Consider the following 18,674-nt stretch of genomic DNA (forward strand, 5'->3'; position numbering starts at 1 on the left):
GAAGTTATTTGGAATAGCTCCAAGTAGCGCGTGGTAGCTGCATCTACAAGATGACATAGAGATTTGTAAAGCACACACGGATCTGAAAGGTTCAGACCCGTTGACTAATAACCTCTCTCACAAGCGAGATATGAACAAACCCCATGGGTGTTGGATTCATTACAATCACATAGTGATGTGAACTAGATTATTGACTCTAGTGCAAGTGGGAGACTGTTGGAACTATGCCCTAGAGGCAATAATAAAATGGTTATTATTGTATTTCCATGTTCATGCTATAATTGTATTAACTGGAAACCGTAATACATGTGTGAATACATAGACCACAACATGTCCCTAGTAAGCCTCTAGTTGACTAGCTCGTTGATCAATAGATGGTTATGGTTTCCTGACCATGGACATTGGATGTCATTGATAACGGGATCACATCATTAGGAGAATGATGTGATGGACAAGACCCGATCCTAAGCATAGCACAAGATCGTGTAGTTCGTTTGCTAAGAGCTTTTCTAATGTCAAGTATCATTTCCTTAGACCATGAGATTGTGCAACTCCCGAATACCGTAGGAATGCTTTGGGTGTACCAAACGTCACAACGTAACTGGGTGGCTATAAAGGTGCACTACAGGTATCTCCGAAAGTGTCTGTTGGGTTGGCACGAATCGAGACTGGGATTTGTCACTCCGTATGACGGAGAGGTATCTCTGGGCCCACTCGGTAATGCATCATCATAATGAGCTCAATGTGACTAATGAGTTAGCCACGGGATCATGCGTTACGGAACGAGTAAAGATACTTGCCGGTAACGAGATTGAACAAGGTATAGGGATACCGACGATCGAATCTCGGGCAAGTAACATACCGATAGACAAAGGGAATTGTATACGGGGCTGATTGAATCCCCGACATCGTGGTTCATCCGATGAGATCATCGTGGAACATGTGGGAGCCAACATGGGTATCCAGATCCCGCTGTTGGTTATTGGCCGGAGAACGTCTCGGTCATGTCTGCATGGTTCCCGAACCCGTAGGGTCTACACACTTAAGGTTCGGTGACGCTAGAGTTGTTATGGGAAATAGTATGTGGTTACCGAAGGTTGTTCGGAGTCCCGGATGAGATCCCGGACATGACGAGGATCTCCGGAATGGTCCGGAGGTGAAGATCGGTATATTGGACGAAGGGTATTGGAGTCCGGAATTGTTCCGGGGGTACCAGGCTATGGCCAGCATGTCCGAAAGGGGTTTCGGAGGCCTCGGCAAGCGTTGGGGGGCCTTATGGGCCAAGGGGAAGGGGCAAACCAGCCCACTAAGGGACTGTGCGCCCCTCCCAACCCCTCTCACGTAACCAGGAGAGGTGGGGGCACCACCCCTAGGGCAGCCGCCCCTCCCGGCTTGGGGGGCAAGTTTCCTAGGGGGTGGGGCGCCCAAACCCATCTAGGGTTTCCCCTGGCCGCCGCCTCCTCCTCTAGATCCATCTAGAGGGGCCGGCCCCCTCTCCCCTTCCCCCTATATATAGTGAGGGGGTGGGAGGGCAGCCACAGCCCTTGCCTGGCGCAGCCCTCTCCTCCTCCGTAGTGCTTAGTGAAGCTCTGCCGGAGAACCACGAGCTCCATTGCCACCATGCCGTCGTGCTGCTGGAGTTCTCCCTCAACTTCTCCTCTCCCCTTGCTGGATCAAGAAGGAGGAGACGTCCCCGGGCTGTACATGTGTTGAACGCGGAGGCGCCGTCCGTTCGGCGCTAGATCGGATCTTCCGCGATTTGAATCGCCGCGAGTACGACTCCATCAACCGCGTTCTTGTAACGCTTCTGCTTAGCGATCTTCAACTTATGAAGATGCACTCCCTCTCTCTCGTTGCTAGCATCTCCTAGATTGATCTTGGTGACATGTAGGAAAATTTTGAATTATTGCTACGTTCCCCAACACGTAGATTATGCTATCTTGAGAGAAGCCACTAGTGAAACCTATGGCCCCCGGGTCTATTTTCCATCATATAAGTTTCCGATCTATTTTATTTTGCAATCTTTACTTTCCAATCTGTATCATAAAAATACCAAAAATATTTATCTTATTATCTCTATCAGATCTCACTTTTGCAAGTGGCCGTGAAGGGATTGACAACCCCTTTATCGCGTTGGTTGCAAGGTTCTTATTTGTTTGTGCAGGTACAAGGCGACTTGCGTGTAACCTCCTACTGGATTGATACCTTGGTTCTCAAAAACTGAGGGAAATACTTACATTACTTTGCTGCATCACCCTTTCCTCTTCAAGGGAAAACCAACGCATGCTCAAGAGGTAGCATAGACCTACGGGTCCGTAGGCAGTAGCTAGATGGCTTCCTCTCTCTCTTTTGATTCTCAATACAATGGTCTCTTGGGTATCTATTTGATGTTAACTCTTTTTTGCGGTGTGTTTGTTGGGATCCGATGAAATTTGAGTTTATGATCAGATCTATTTATCCATGAAAGTTATTTGAGTTTTGATCACTTATATGCATGATTATTTATAGCATCGTATTTCTTCTTCGAATCTTTGGTTTAGTTAGGCCGGCTAGATCGATTTTTCTTGCCATGGGAAGAGATGCTTTGTAATGGGTTCAATCGTGCAGTGTTCTTTCCCAGTGACAGAAGGGGCAGCAAGACACGTATTGATCATTGCTATTAAGGTAACAAGATGGGGTCTATTCCTACATGAATAGATCCTGTCTACATCATGTCATCGTTCTTATTGCATTACTCCATTTCTCCATGAACTTAATACACTAGATGCATGCTGGAAAGCGGTCGATGTGTGGAGTAATAGTAGTAGATGTAGGCAGGAGTTGGTCTACTAATCTTGGACGTGATGCCTATATATTGATCATTGCCTAGATATCGTCATAATTATTTGAAGTTCTATCAATTGCCCAACAGTAATTTTTTTACCCACCGTGTGCTATTTCTCAAGAGAAGCCACTAGTGAAATCTACGGCCCCGGGTCTATTCTTTATCATATTTGCTTCCCGACCTATTATTTGCTTTGAGATCTATTTTTATTTCCTTTTGTTTTCAGATCTATTAATCCAAAAACCCAAAAATACTTTGCTGCACTTTTTATTTGCATCTTTTATTTCGCGTTTATTCGAGATCTATTTATCCAATCTATCACAATTTTATCCCGTCAACTTGCCAATTTCCTACACCGTTACCCGTAAGAGGGATTGACAACCCCTCATAAGCGTCGGGTTGCAAGTATTTGTTCTTTGTGTGCAGGTACCATTTACATAGTGTTGCTTGGTTCTCCTACTGGATTGATACCTTGGTTTCATAACTGAGGGAAATACCTACCGTAGTTGTGCTGCATCATCCCTTCCTCTTTGGGAAATACCAACGTAGTTCAAGCCGCATCATTCATCCACCCCAACCAGCTCGGGTGTGGCGGCCTCCTCGGGGTCCTGTTCATCCAGCGGCAACGGCCTACTACCACAAGGTCCTGTTCATCCAACCCCCTTCAGGAACTGTTCATCCATAGCCAACCAATAGGCTCGACTCACCATGTCTCGACTAGTTCTATGTACCGCGTGCACGGAGCAACTGTCACTGTTCATCGAGAGGCAACCCAACACCGGCTGGCTACGTCTCATACGGGGCTCGATCGGCTTCAGCAAAGTAGCAGCAGTAATCGATCGCTCCGGTTCAGTTAGCAGCAGCATCGAAGGAATCGCTCGGGTTTAGTCAGCAGCGAATGAATCGCTCGGGTTCAGTTAACAGCCAAGGGATCGATCGATCGCTTGGGTTCAGTAACCTAGCTAGTGCGATCGCCTGAGTTCACTTAGAGCCCAACGCCTCACACACGTGCGCGTACGAGAGAGAAACGCGCAAACCACCATGCATCGCTCGGCCCCAGCCACCCACCGTAACCGGGAACTCCCCGATATTTTCCTCGCCCTCGCTTCTACCACGATTTTTCCGTCATGGACGGCCCAAAGAATGTCATGCAGGTGCGTCATGGATGAAAAGCCCATTTTTTGTCATATAAGTAGGAGCCCATCACATCTATGATGATACGTGGTTTTGTCATAATTATCGTCATAGAAGTGTCATAAGCATGACAGAAAAACTTTTTGTTCGGGCCAAAATGTCACGGATGTGTCTTTTTTCTAGTGACTACTAGGCATGATATGAATATGTAGTTTCAACTTCATGATATTCAATTCATTCAACAATTTACTCATAGGATATGAGTGAGGCACAAGAGTAAATAACAAACTACTCCAAAAAGATAAAAGTGACGATCAAGCGAGTAGCTAAGTAAATGGGTAGCTATTTGAGGACTCACTCTTATTTAAAAACTTTCAGATATAAATATTTTATTAAAACAGCAAGAAAAAAATAAAATGGCATTCCAAGAATAGCACACATCACGTGAAGAAGCAAAAACTTAGGCTCAACCGAGGCTAAACGATAATTGTTGATGAAGAAAGGTGGGATGCCTACCGGGGCATCCCCAAGCTTAGACGCTTGAGACTTCTTGAAATATTATCTTGGGATGCCTTGGGAATCCCCAATCTTGAGCTTTTGTGTCTCCTTAATTCCTTCTATATCACGGTTTTCCTAAATCTTAAAAACTTCATCCACACAAAACTCAACAAGAACTCATGAGATAAGTTAGTATAAATCAATGCAATAACTTTATTATTCTCTATTGTAGCAAATCACTAAAATTATTATTTAACATTGCATACTAAATGCCTCTGCATATTTAATACTCCTATCCTCAAATGTAATCATTAAACAAGCAAACATATGCAAACAATGCAAACATAACAGCAATCTGCCAAAACAGGACAGTCTGTAAAGAATGCAAGAAGATACATACTTCTTTAACTCCAAAAATTCTGAAAATTTACCACAGTGTAGAAAATTTGTCATAGCTTATTGGGCAAAAAAATCAACATTTTATCACATTATGAATTTTCTCAAGAATTCACGCACTAGCGTGCAACTTACTGTTTTCAAACAGCCACATATAGACTTGCAAAATAAGCATGGCAAAGGCTATACTTGACATTTTTATTGAAGTAAAAGATAAAAAACATTATTATAAATAAATGCAAGAAAATCCTAACAAAATAAAATGATGCTCCAAGCAAAATGCATATCATGTGACGAATGAAAATATAGCTCCAAGTGAGGTTACCGATAATGTTGAAGACAAAAGAGGGGATGCCTTCCGGGGCATCCCCAAGCTTAGTTGATTGGATCTTCCTTGAATATTACCTTGGGGTGCCTTGGGTATCCCCAAGCTTATAGTTTTTCCACTCCCTATTCTCCTCATATCGATATCTCACCCAAAAGTTGAAAACTTCAATCACACAAAACTTAACGGAACTTCGTGAGATAGGTTAGTATGATAAAGAAAAATCATTCACTTTGGTACTGTCAAAGACAAGATTCATAATTGTTCTCACACAATTCCTACTATACCTTATCATTTCCACAATTTATATGCATTGAAAACAGAATATGTCAAAAACAGAACAGTCTATATTGATCTGGACAATGACCATACTTCTGTAATTCCAAAAATTCTGAAAAATTAGGACAACATAGGCAATTTGTATATAAATCATCTGTAAAACATTCAGATTAAAATCACGTTCTAGTGAATTTTAAAAATTCCTGGACTGAGCGCAAAACTTTCTATTTTTGCACAAAATCAAGTCAACTATCATCCACACTATCCCAAAGGCTTTACTTGGTACTTTATTGAAACAAAAGCTATAAAACATGATTACTACAGTAGCTTAATCATGTGAACACACAAAAACGGTAGGTATAAGTGTTGGGTTGTCTCCCAACAAGCGCTTTTCTTTAATGCCTTTTTAGCTAGGCATGATGATTTCAATGATGCTCACATAAAAGTAAAGGATTGAAACATAACGGGAGCATCATGAATCACATGACAAGCACATTTAAGCCTAACATGCTTCCTATGCATAGGGATTTTGTGAGAAAATAATTTATGGGAACAAGAATCAACTAGCATAGGAAGGCAAAACAAGCATGACTTCAAAACTTTCAACACATAGAGAGGAAACTTGATGTTGTTGAAATATATATGAGCACATCTTCCCCTCTCATAATAATTTTCAGTAGGATCATGTATGAATTCAACAATGTAGCTATCACATAAAACATTCTTTTCATGATCCACAAGCATAGAAATTTTATTACTCTCCACATAGGCCGTTTATTCTCATGAATACTAGTGGGAGCAAATTCAACAAAATAACTATCATAAGACACTTGATTCACATAATCAATTTGAGCATGACAAGTTTCATGGATATCATTACTCTTTATAGCATACATGTCATCACAATAATCATCATAGATAGCAACTTTTTTATCATAGTCACTTGAAACCTCTTCCAAAATAGTGGATTCATCACTAAATAAAGTTATGACCAATCCAAATCCACTTTCATAATTATTAGAATAGGATTCAACACCCTCCAAAATAGTGGGATCATCATTACCTAGAGTTGACACTCTTCCAAACCCAGTTTCATCAATATAATCATCATAAATAGGAGGCATGCTTTCATCATAATAAAATTTCTCATCAAAACTTGGGGGACTAAAAATATCATCATCAAACATAGCATCCCCAAGCTTATGGCTTTGCATATCATTAGCATCATGGATATTCAAAAGAGTTCATACTAACAACATTGCAATCATGCTCGTCATTCAAAGTTTTTATGCCAAACATTTTATTGAATTCTTCTTCTATCAGTTGAGCACAATTTTCCTTTCCATCATTTTCAAGAAAGACATGATAAAGACGAATAATATGAGGCCACCTCAACTCCATTTTTTGTAGTTTCCTTTTTATAAACCAAACTAGTGATAAAACAATAAAAATAAAAGATTCAATCGCAAGATCTAAAGATATACCTTCAAGCACTCACCTCCCGGGCAACGGCGCCAGAAAAGAGCTTGATGTCTACTACTCAACTAGTTCTTGTAGACTCGTGTTGGGCCTCCAAGCACAGAGTTTTGTAGGACAGTAGCAATTTTCCCTCAAGTGGATGACCTAAGGTCTATCAATCCATGGGAGGCGTAGTTGAAGATGGTCTCTCTCAAACAACTCTGTAACCAAATAACAAAGAGTCTCTTGTGTCCCCAACATACCAAATACAATGGTAATTTGTATAGGTGCACTAGTTCGGCGAAGAGATGGTGATACAAGTGTAGTAATGATAGTAGATATTGATTTTTGTAATAGGAACAATAAAAAACAGCAAGGTAACAAGTAACAAAAGTGAGCACAAATGGTATTGCAATGCTTGAAAATGAGGCCTAGGGTCCGTACTTTCGCTAGTGCAATATCTCAACAATGCTAATATAATTGGATCATATAACCATCCCTCAATGTGCGATGAAGAATAACTTCAAAGTTCTTATCTAGCGGAGAACATAAGAAGAAATTGTTTGTAGGGTACAAAACCACCTCAAAGTTATCCTTTCTGATCGATCTACCCAAGAGTTCGTATTAAAATAACACCAAGTTATCCTTTCCGATCGATCTATCTAAGAGTTTGTACTAAAATAACACCATATGATACACATCAAACAACTCTAATGTCACCTAGATACTCCAATGTCACCACGAGTATCTGTGAGTTGATTATACAATATGCATCAAATAATTTCATATTCATAATACTCAATCCAACACAAAGAACCTCAAAGATTGCCCCAAGATTTCTACGGAGAAACAAAGACGAGAACGTGCATCAACCCCTATGCATAGATTACCCCAATGTCACCTCGGGAATCTGCGAGTTGAGTGCCAAAACGCACATCAAGTGAATCAATATGATACCCCATTGTCAGCACGGGTATTCATAGCAAGACATACATCAAGTGTCTTTAAATCCATAAAAGTATTCAATCCGGTAATAACAAAATCTCAAACGGAAAAATCAATTCATCACAACAAGATACAGAGGGGAAAACACCATATGATCCAACTATATTAACAAAGCTCGCAATACATCAAGATTGTGCCAACTCAAGAACACGAGAGAGAGAGAGATTAAACACATAGCTACTGGTACAAACCCTCAGCCCCGAGGGTGGACTACTCCCTCCTCATCATGGTGGCCGTCGGGATGATGAAGATGGCCACCGGTGATGATTTCCCCCTCTGGTAGGGTGCCGGAATAGGGTCTAGATTGGTTTTTCATGGCTGCAGAGGCTTCTGTATTTATAGTATTTTTTGGCGTTGGTTTAATGTGAAGATGGGCTTCGAGGGGCCCACCACCCACCAGGGCACGCCAGGGGGGCTGGCGCGCCCTCGTGTCTTGTGGGCAACAGCCCCCCCCCCCTCTGGTGGTTCTTTGCTCCATTATTTCCCTTTTCTTCCAAAAAAATCGTCAAAAAGTTTCGTCCAATTCCGAGAGGATGGTGGTGGTGGTGGTGATGGTGGCCATGTGCATGATGGTGGCGGTGGCGAGCACATTGTTTGAGTTCGTGCATGCCATTGGATGGCCTCGATCCACAACATAACACATGCTATATCTGTGGTGATTTCGGATCAAACTTTGTGTTTGAAATGATGCCTCTTGGATGAACTATGAATGTTTTAATTTGAAAATCGCGAACAATGAAACTATATGCTTGTTAATGATTATATTATACATGTTTTAATTTGAATGTTTTATGGTATATATTGTGATGTGTTTGAATTTCACGCGGCTAGGACAAAAGCTTATGCAATTTTTTTTACTCTATTATTGTATAAGTTTAGGGGATCACTAGGTTCGGCCACCTATAAAAAAGTAAAAATTGCTCCATTAATTTTACTCCACCAATTTTCCTCCTTTCCATTTACATTAATGGTGCCATTACGTTTCGTTTTCATTACCTCTCACAGGAACCAAACGGAAAAACTTTGTTTTTGCCACTCTAGCTTTTGACCACGTTGCTTTTGCCACTCTAAAATTTGACATTTCACTTTTGCCACTCTTAGTTTTTGACAATACATCACAATTGCAATTCCATGGCAAAAGCAATAATTTTAGAGTGGCAATTGTGATGCATTGTCAAAATTTAGTGAAATGAAAAATTATTGCTTTTGCCACGAAATGACATTTGTGATGTATTGTCAAAAGCTAAGAGTGGCAAAAGTGATATGTCAAATTTTAGAATGGCATAAGTAAAGTGGGCAAAAAACTAGAGTGGCAAAAACAAAGTTCCGGAACCAAACACGCCCTACCGACTATTAGAAGTATAATTATGTTAAGGGAAACGGTTGTAGCCGGCGGACCGGCCGAAGCTTCGGCCGGTCACGCGCGGGTCGTTCGATGATTAGCGATCGAACCGCCTGTTTAGCCACGTCTTCCACACAGGGGATCAAACGCGTGGCTGTTGGGGCCCGCGCACCGCCCGCGACCTTATCCCTTCGCTTCCATATCCACTCGCATCTCCCTCCCCATCCACCCACAGCCGGGGGCGCGGTCGTCGCCATGGCCGCCGGCAACTGGATGCGCCTCATTTTGAATCGTGTGCGGATCACCCGCACCGGATGCATCCCTCTCCATGGCCGCCCACAGCCAGGGGCTTGCTCGTCGCCTTGTCCGCGGCAACTGGACGCGCGCCCTCTCCATGGCAACCGCAGCCAGAGCTTCGCTAGTCGCCATGACTAACCTGCAATCAGCCGCGGCGGCGACGAGTTTGTGCTGGAGCTCAGGGTTGCTGGAACCAGGTTATTTTTTTGCTGGATCCACCCACTTTTTTTGCTACAACCCCTTTCTTTTTTGCTACCATCCCCATTCGATTTGATGAACTCTTTTCCTTTTTGCTGGAACCGGTGTCCCGATTTGCGGGAAGCATTTGGTGGACGTGCTGCAAGGTTGACAGCTCGCCGGAGGAAGCTGCATCTAGCGGCGAGGAGGGCTGCATCCAACGTCGTTCAAACGCCGGGAGTTGCAACCATGTACGCCGGAGCTACAACCGGTGACCGGGGGTGTTGCAAGAGGGAGTGGCCGTTTTTGCTGATGCGTCTTTTTTTGGTGAACCAATTTTTTTTGCTGGAACCGATGAATTTCTTTGCTGGAATAGATATAATTTTTTGCTTCATCGGCTGCAGAGCTCTCAAATGTTTCCTGTCATTTTTGCTAGAAGCGTTGTTCGATTTTGCTGGAAGCGTTGTTCGTTTTTGCTTCAACCGACCACCGGAGTTCTGTAGGTACGATGCATGTCGATGGAGGCCAGCAGAGACGGCGACGCCTGCGCCGAGCTCGACGACGGGGACAAAAGGGGGTGGGGGACCAGACGCTGCAACCGCGGGAGCGGGAGGGGGGAGCGGCGAGCTCACCGGGAGCGCACGCACAACGGTGGAAGGAGGATTGGCTGGGTGGGGGCGTTTTTTCTGGAAGCTTTGACCGAAGGAAGAACGAGTCGAGGGTAGAGTTGCCAGATCGGACGGTTCCGGCTCGCTACATTGGGCGGTTGGCGTTCGACCGGCCCAAGTTGGGCCGGTGCGCCGGCGCAGATCACCGCCCTTATGTTAAGTTAGATATTAGGAGTTAGAGATGTGATAGGTTTAAACCATGTATGACTTGTCCTATACTCCAAATCTCTTTCCCTCATATTATATTCTATAAATACCCCTACAAGGGTCAGATTAATAGAACAACATATTCACATACCCATTCTATACTTTCCACACCGACGACGGTCAAACCGGCGAACACACGGTCTGACAGGTGAAAACCTGGACCGTCTGGCTCACCGGTTCCACAACCGGCCCTGTTTTTTAAACTAAGCGTGAAACATTCCTCGGTCATTGACATGGTGCACGATTTTTGTAACTAAAAAGAAGTCTAAACCATGATGTAAGAAAATCTCGAATGGCATAGCGGATCGGCTCATTAGGTGGCAGCCACCTATGCTGAGATACGCGGCTGCGAGCAAGCTCACCAAACGAATAATAAATCAAGCGACGCGCTTACCATCCATCATCGTCGCTTCTTCTCCTCCTCGCCCACATTCTTGCAGCCTCATTCATCGCAAGAATTGCAGCTCCCAAGCAGCACCATCGCCACGCTTGATCCGACCCCGCGCAGCAATGCGGGACCTGTCCTGCTTCGGCGACGGCTCTGTCGCAGTCTCTGCCGCGTCGGCGGCCTCTGTCTCCGGCCGCGGCTGCACGCTCGACCGCTCGCTGCAGGCGGCGACCACCAGCGTGTACAACGCGTCTCTGTCCTCCGGCAAGGGGATCCTCATCCGGGTCACGTGGAGCCGGAGCACCGTCGGAGCCCCGGGGCTCACCGTCGCCTTCGACAACGAAGGTCTCCTCTCGCTGTCGTCGTCGAGGATCGCCACCCAGCAGCACGTGCTGCGGAAGAAACGCGGAAGCAGGTCCATCGTCACCGATTCCGGCACGGCCGTCGGCGTCCATTGGGACGTCACGGCGGCCGAGTACTCCTCCTCCCCGGAGCCCTCCGGCGGCGACTACTACCTCGCGGTCGTCGCAGACGCCGAGCTCGCCCTCCTCCTCGGCGCGGGCGACCTATCCCGCCGATTCGCCTCCGCTCCTGCCGCCGCCACCGGGCACCTCGTGAGCCGGCGCGAGCAGCTGCGCTGCGGCGACGCCGAGGCCACGGCCGCGCACGCCACCCGGTGCAGGTTCCGCGAGGGCGGGGAGGAGCACGAGGTGGCGGTGCGCGCGTGCGGCGGCAGGGGCGGGGTGGAGGGAGAGGTGCGCGTCAGCATCGACGGAGAGGAGGTGGCGGGGGTGCGGCGAGTTGGGTGGGGATTCCGCGGCAACCGCGCGGTCCTGCTGGCCGACGGGGAGGTGGTTGACGTCATGTGGGATGTGCACGACTGGTGGTTTGGCCGCCGCGGCGGCGGCGCCGGGGCGCAGTTCATGGTGAGGTCGAGGGCGGAGAAGGAGGGGAGACTGTGGATGGCCGACCAGCCGTCGGCAGCGCCGCCCGGCGGCTTCTTCTTGCATGTGCAGTGCTACCGGCGTTGATGGTTGACTTCCTTGCAACAACCATTTCATTTCATGATTTTCTATATTGAGTTGCTCATTCTATCAATGTACCTCGTTCATGAAATACGTGTAGATATTGTTCATTACCATAGCCAACACCGAGAGTTTGAAACAAACATAGGGTCTCAACTTTTACAAACAAACCAGTCAAATGAAAACTCACATATAATCAATCTATTTCATGAATAAAAATTGTACTATAAATACATCAGCTGCACATAATAAAGCGCAACCAGTGTAGATTTTTATTGTTGTTGGCAAAAACAGTGTAGATTAAAAGTGCAACTGCAGAGCAAAATACAAGAATAGAGTGGTCGTGTAAATAGCAATCAAATGTACATGATTGTACATAACAAAATACAATAGCTGCACGTTTTTAGAAATTAGCAGCTTATTTAACTTATAAACCTTGAAGAACCGCTAGGCAGGATGAAGCCAGCCACGTCGCCTTTAAATACTCGTGCCACCGCCTGTAAATTCCTTGTCCCGCCAAGGGCATTTTAGTCATTTCACCTTTTGGTATAAATCCCAGCAGCTCCCGTGCAATGTAGAACCCTAGCCGCCTCCCCATCTGCTGCCCCGCCCGACCCACTCACCCCGCCGCTCCGCCCGTCCCGCTCGCCCCCTTCCCAGCCGCTCGCCCCGCCCGTCCCGCTCGCCTCCCCCTCCTCGTCGCCCCCCTCCTTCTCCTCCCATCGCCGCCCCTCCTCCTTCGCCCCTCCCCCACCCCCTCCCCCCCTCCCCAGCATCTCATCCGCCCCGGGTGCGGGGGCGAGCTGCTGCACCCACTCCCCTCCTCCAACTCCCCCACCCCTCCTCCAATGGAGAGAGGCGTCGTGCCTATTGCCAGGACGGGACATGGGGGTGGAGGCGAGGGAGAGAGCGGGTGTTGCTGAAGAAGCTGGGGAGGCAAGACGAGGGCGGCGTGGCGTTCCGTGGCCGCGGTGGCCGGAGGGGCGGCTCCACGTCGCGGTGTATGAGGTGCCTAGAGGAGGATGTCGCGGCAGGTTAAACTCCTCTCCCGTTGTAGAGCAGTCCGCAGTGTCGTCACCGTCGTCCTTGCCTTCGAGCCATCCGTGACGCCGTCGCCGTCGCCTAGAGGACGCCGGTAGGAAGCAGCAGCTCGTCGTTTCCTTGGTCCCCGCTGACGCCAAGCGAGAAGAGAAGGTGAGATCGAATTCGTCTGATCTTTCTTTTTCCCTGTCCCTCCCATGAATTTTCCCGGATCTTGGTGAGCTCCTCAACCACCAGATTTTGCGTGTTCTGTGAATCCAATCCTTCCGCCTGCAGGGGGTGCTTTGGGGTTTCTGTAGGGACGAGGAGAGGATTTGTGATGCGCATCGCCGCCCCTCACTCTTTCTCTCGACTCAATCTCATTTTTTTCTTCTAAACAGTCAAATTACCAGTTAGTTTAACTGTACTGAGCGACCAAGAAAAATGTGCAGGCTTCTCTTTGTATCCCATGCACGTGTGCTGTAGTTGTAGCAAGAAAATTCTTCGGATTTCCCTGGCAATCTGTCAGTTTAGCTTCAGGCATTCCTTTGTATCATTCAGACTTATAGTAATTTTCTTACTTTCTGTGGGCACGTGTACTGTAGGTGTAGTAAATTGGACAAGCTACACCGCTAATGTCGGGTGTATGGAGCTCAGGAAGGCTATCTGCAACAAGCTTCAGGGTACGTGCACACGGATGCATTTCTTATTTTCAGAATATCCATATTGAATAAGTAGTCTAATTGACTTCTTTGTTGCTCGGTTATCGATATGCAGAGGATAATGGTCTAACCTATAGCCCAGATCATGTGCTAGCGACCAATGGGGCTAAGCAATGCACTACACACGCTGTTCTTGATGTTCTCTCATGTGGTGATGAGGTAAAGTTATCATCTTTGTATATCACAATTTTTTAGGATAAACACTTTTCATTCTAGATTAGATAATACCATGAAAATAGCAGCACCAAGTGTTTATCCTGTAGTCCTTTTTGTTGTTCCATGTTCTTAAAATTTAGCAAACTGCTTCATTTTCTTTTAAACTGCAATTTTTGTTTGGGTCTTCCATGCTTTGTCATTAACTCATGATGTGGATGATGCAGCGCCATGGATTAGTTCCCTGCTGTAGGAGAGAGAGAAGATGAGAGGGAGAGAGAGAAGGAAGGAGAGGAGGGAGAAAGAGAGAGGAAAGAGTAGCTGGAGGTGCGTCGACCGACGTCGGCATGTGCTGGCAAGGTTGGGCGGGACCGGGCGGTTGGCTGCGGCTCCGTGGTTTCAGATGGGGCACCGTGGGGAGCCAAGGAGGCGGCTTGGCCCAGCCATGGCGTTGGTGCTGCGGAGCGCCGCCTCGCGCTACTTCGTCGTCGACACTGCGGGCTTCGCCACCGCCTACGCGATGCCGCCCCAGGGGGATCAGCAGCAGCCCCCCTCGCTGTAGGGGCCCAGCCAGCAGGTCGGGGCCAAGCTGGGGCCCTGCGCCGAGTGCAGCGCCACCGGCACCAAGAAGTGCTCCGGGTGCAAGCGCATGCATATTGGTGCGCACCCATCCCCCGCCCTCGTCCCCCTCCCTATTTCTTGGTATGACATGGTTGTGTGCGTCATGATCTTGCATTGCCGCCGAGTCCCTGCGGAATCGTGGCGCCCCCTTTCTGTAATTCGTTGCTTGATGTGTGCAATTGTGCCGGGATCCTCCACCGTTCTTGTCCCTACCCCCGGTGTCCATGAATGTTGATTGTGATTTCTGTCGTTTCTTGGATGCTTTGGGAAATTGGGTCTTACCTTACCCCTGTTGTCCATTATTGCAAAATTGTGATTTTGCTCTTGCTTCTTGGATGCTTGGGTAATTCGGTGTTAGGTTCAGTGATTTTAGTGGTTCTTGAGGATCCAAGACATACATAGTAGATGGGAACCTCTGTTCTTATGAGGTTATTGAGTGGTGATCATGCGGTTTGGTGTTCTCGTGAGATAAGTGCCTTCTTGCGGGCCCCTTGCATCTTATTTGTGCGATTTGCTGCCTCGTCTTCTGCTATGCGTTTGCTCATTGTGTTTGTTCCTAGGTGAGCCTCTCTTTTTTTCCCATGCTCTTGACCTGCTCGATAAAATGCTTGTGTGGCTGCAAGCTATTTTCTGCCTTGGGTTAGATTCCTTTTGGTTTTTTGACAAACATGTGAATTACTCCTGAGTGAAAAAATGGAAGAGAAGAGGAGAGGAGGAATTACTTCGTATGTTTACGCAGCATGAAATTTCTAAAGTTAGTTTACAACTTTTTAGTCAATTTTGGTTGTCTTGTAAAGTAAAAAAAACAAGTAAATAATTTGCATATTCGCTAAGTAAATTGGTATTCTGTTCGTTGGGTCCATCTAATCACTTTCTCGTGCATCCAGGTCGGCACTGCTGTTGTCACCGGGCAGAATGGCCGACTGGCCATGGGCAGGCTCGGAGCCCTCTGCGAGCAGGTAACTGAATTTTCTGACCAAGGAGCTTTCTAAACCTGTAAAAAATCATTCTGACAGCTGCTGACCGGTAAATATGTGGAACTGTTTCAGGTGAAGAAGCTTAATTTCCAAGGGTATGAGGTGATTCTGTTCGCCTCCGGCGCCGTTGGCATCGGGAGGCAGAGGATCAAGTACCGAAAGCTCATCAACAGCCATGTTGCAGAGAGTTTTTTCTCACAGCAGTTTACTGACGGGCATTGCCTCTGGTTATCGTCACTGCTTGTGTGCTGATAATTCTCCTTGCTTGAAGTTTTGCCGATCTGCAGAACCCACAGTTGGACCTGGATGGGAAGGCCTGCGCTGCCGTCGGCCAGAGTGGCCTCATGGCTATCTACGATACACTGTTTAGCCAAGTGGGTTTGCTAACTGTTGTTCTTTCTTTTGTTGTTGTTGTTGTTGAGGTTAACGGTTTCTGACATCAAACTTACCTTACCGCAGCTTGATGTGACATTGTCTTAGCTTCTTGTTATAGATCGTGATTTCCGGGATCCAAGTTTTGGGCTCCAGCTTCATGAGACTGAATTTTGTTCAAGGTAAAACCAGCCAAGCCGAAGATTGCTACAATCCTAATTTCTTTTGCAATATATAGTTGAGAGGACTCGCCCCTGCTACTGTCACTATGGTTGCTATTGCCGATTATAAAAATTATATTCTTCTATGCTTTAGTGAAGTTGGGAGGAAAGTGTTGTGGAAAGGCAGAAGCTTTTGTAGTTGTGTTGTTCTTAATAATGGCATTGAAGGCCCAAAAACATAGATTTGGATAGGTTTTATCTATGTAAAAAACACAAAAGAAGAGCTGCATGATATTTATTTCTCCTGGAGTTTCTTCTTATCAAATAATTCAAATCTAATTTACACTTCATAAAATATTACATGTCAGACTCTGAAACTTGTTGAAAACAATGTTTGTTTGGTTGTCGAAAAACAAAGCAGTTTTCTGAACCCTGCTACTATCACTATGGTTGTTATTTTCATTTTTGTTGCATAACAGTTCTCTCATGGTGTTTCTATTAGCTGCGAGGAACGTTGGGCTAGCTTTTGTCTTGAGTCTCTTAGGTGTTATTGAGAGGTTGTACTTGCCAGTGAGCTAAATGGCCCGTTGGAACAATGTGACTGCTTGTTTGACCTTTTAAAATGGTTTGGTGGTGCAGATAAGTTTGGTCACAGCCCATTGGATTTAGATTTTAGGAGCCGTGTGAAACAATTTCTTAGGTAGGTTTTCTTTTTCTTAGGCATGCATATAGGTAGCATGGGAAACAATTTCTCGAATAGGTTTATTTGTTTGTTATTATATTTGGGTACTTATTTTCTGATTTTTTTAGGTTCTCTGTATAACATGGTAAAGTTGCTGGTATGATTTTGGAAGCAACACTGATTTTTTTCTGTCAACTTTGTGTACAGGCTAACAGTGAAAATTTTATTTGTAAAATATGGCGATCCCTATAGTGGTATTTCTGAAGCTTCGCTATGCTTGCTTTCCCACCAACAAGCAGTAATCCAATCACTGGTGCACCAGGTACTATATCATGTGAGAAAATCGAACTGCTCATTAATAAGACAGGATTTTCGCTCACATTTATCATGCTTCGCCACTCACAAATAAATACTTGGGCAATTGCTTTGTTTTATATTGCGAGCCTTAATTTGCGATGGTAGTAGCATTTGCGTTTATTTGAAAACCAGCACTGAATCACCATTATGCCTTACAGTTACAGTGGCTCTTTTTTATATTGTATTTGCTGTTAATATGGTATCTTCTAAACTATGTTACAGAATTTTCAGTTGTGTTTATACTACATTCTTTTATAAATTTACAGCAGCCATCCACCAAGACGATGCTGACAGCCAAAGAAAGCTCCTTCCCCACCGCTGACAGCCGAAACCGCTCTTGTGCTCATCAATGTCCCTTTCACCTCTCTAACCTCTGTGTTAACTCCGTCTGGTTCTAGGCCAATTAAGGTTTTTTTGTTTTGTTTTTGCTTCCATTCTGTTTGATTTAAGTGTGGTGGTCAGATCCTCTTCAGATGTCCAGTTGAGACACCTACCCATTTCTTCTCTCTTTTTTCTCTTGAGAGGAGAGGAGAGGATGCTAACTAGCGAAGTACTATACTACTACATTTCAAACCATAATAAGGTCCTTCGGTAAAAACAAAACAAGATTTGCAGCGTCGCAGTAGCAAAATTCCAGCATCCACTAGCCACACAAAAAAGTATGAGAGGAATTCAAGGATTAGTTTATTATTAACCTATGTAGTATATGCACTGGTAGTTGATGGAGTTTCAAGCAACAAGCATGGAGCACCTTCCTCTTTCTATCATGTCACTTACCTGATAATTTGGTAATTCTCTCTGTAATGTCATTCATATACCTGATAAAGCCAATTTCTTTGGGGCTCTCTGTCATTCATATGTTCAGTGATGCAATCTGAATTATTATGTAGAGGTTACTCCAGTCCTCACTATTCTTCTATTTGTCTCTGTTTAGTGTTTTACTTTTTTATCAGCGGCATAATAGATAACCATATCTACATTTGTCTCTATTTTCTGTCAGGTTAGTCAATGTATAGGACTGCGCTTTTGTGTGTCCTTTCCTTCAAGCTGTTCAGGAGAAGAGAGGAGCGAGGCCTCGATCCAGACTCAGGAGGAGGAGAAGACGAGGAGCAACACCTATTTTTATTGTCCGTCAAGCCCCATTATACTTTGCGGTTCCAGCCACCTGATCACTAACCTGAATGAGTAAGTAGACCATTATATATGATGGTCTTGCTTCCTTTTGTGATCATGTATCTATGTTTGATCCGGTGAGAAAAGGCGGCTTCCAAGCAGAGGATGCGGCAGTGTTGGCCACGTTTGGTTTTCATAAGCTAATAATCTATCCCTTCCTATCTACTTCCTTTGTGTACCACGTTGTAACTAATCATCTATGTACCAATAGTAAAAACTTGGGTGTCTGAATATTCTCACAATAGTTGTCTCCCTCTCGCCCTTTGCGCCATTGGCGCAACGAGTCATCTAGTGTATATTAAATGAACAACTGCGCATCAAATTAAATCGGTTGATATTACACAAATTTTTGATCAACTGATTATAAGAGCTTTCTCGGTCTTTTTTTTTTGCAAAGAACTTTTTCAATCCTC

At 45.3% G+C, this 18,674-nt stretch overlaps 1 protein-coding gene across 5 annotated transcripts; it reads left to right on the top strand.

Annotated features, from left to right (window-relative positions):
- The first annotated feature begins 10,833 nt into the window (after positions 1 to 10,833).
- LOC123165738 (uncharacterized) lies at positions 10,834 to 18,519 on the top strand. Of its 5 annotated transcripts, none has more exons than XM_044583457.1 (9): positions 10,834 to 12,031; positions 13,649 to 13,726; positions 13,821 to 13,924; positions 14,146 to 14,577; positions 15,427 to 15,498; positions 15,589 to 15,890; positions 15,976 to 16,070; positions 16,939 to 17,065; positions 17,355 to 18,519. In XM_044583457.1, the coding sequence occupies exon 1, from the start codon at positions 10,941 to 10,943 to the stop codon at positions 12,027 to 12,029; it is 1,089 nt and encodes a 362-aa protein (XP_044439392.1). In that variant the 5' UTR covers positions 10,834 to 10,940; the 3' UTR covers positions 12,030 to 12,031; positions 13,649 to 13,726; positions 13,821 to 13,924; positions 14,146 to 14,577; positions 15,427 to 15,498; positions 15,589 to 15,890; positions 15,976 to 16,070; positions 16,939 to 17,065; positions 17,355 to 18,519. The 5 variants fall into 5 exon arrangements, with proteins under 5 accessions (XP_044439392.1, XP_044439390.1, XP_044439394.1 ...); XM_044583455.1 differs by having other exon boundaries at positions 16,939 to 17,053; XM_044583459.1 differs by having other exon boundaries at positions 16,010 to 16,070.
- Positions 18,520 to 18,674: the final 155 nt, after the last annotated feature.

This window comes from Triticum aestivum, chromosome 7D (assembly GCF_018294505.1).
Source record: "Triticum aestivum cultivar Chinese Spring chromosome 7D, IWGSC CS RefSeq v2.1, whole genome shotgun sequence".
Taxonomy (NCBI): Eukaryota; Viridiplantae; Streptophyta; class Magnoliopsida; order Poales; family Poaceae; genus Triticum; species Triticum aestivum.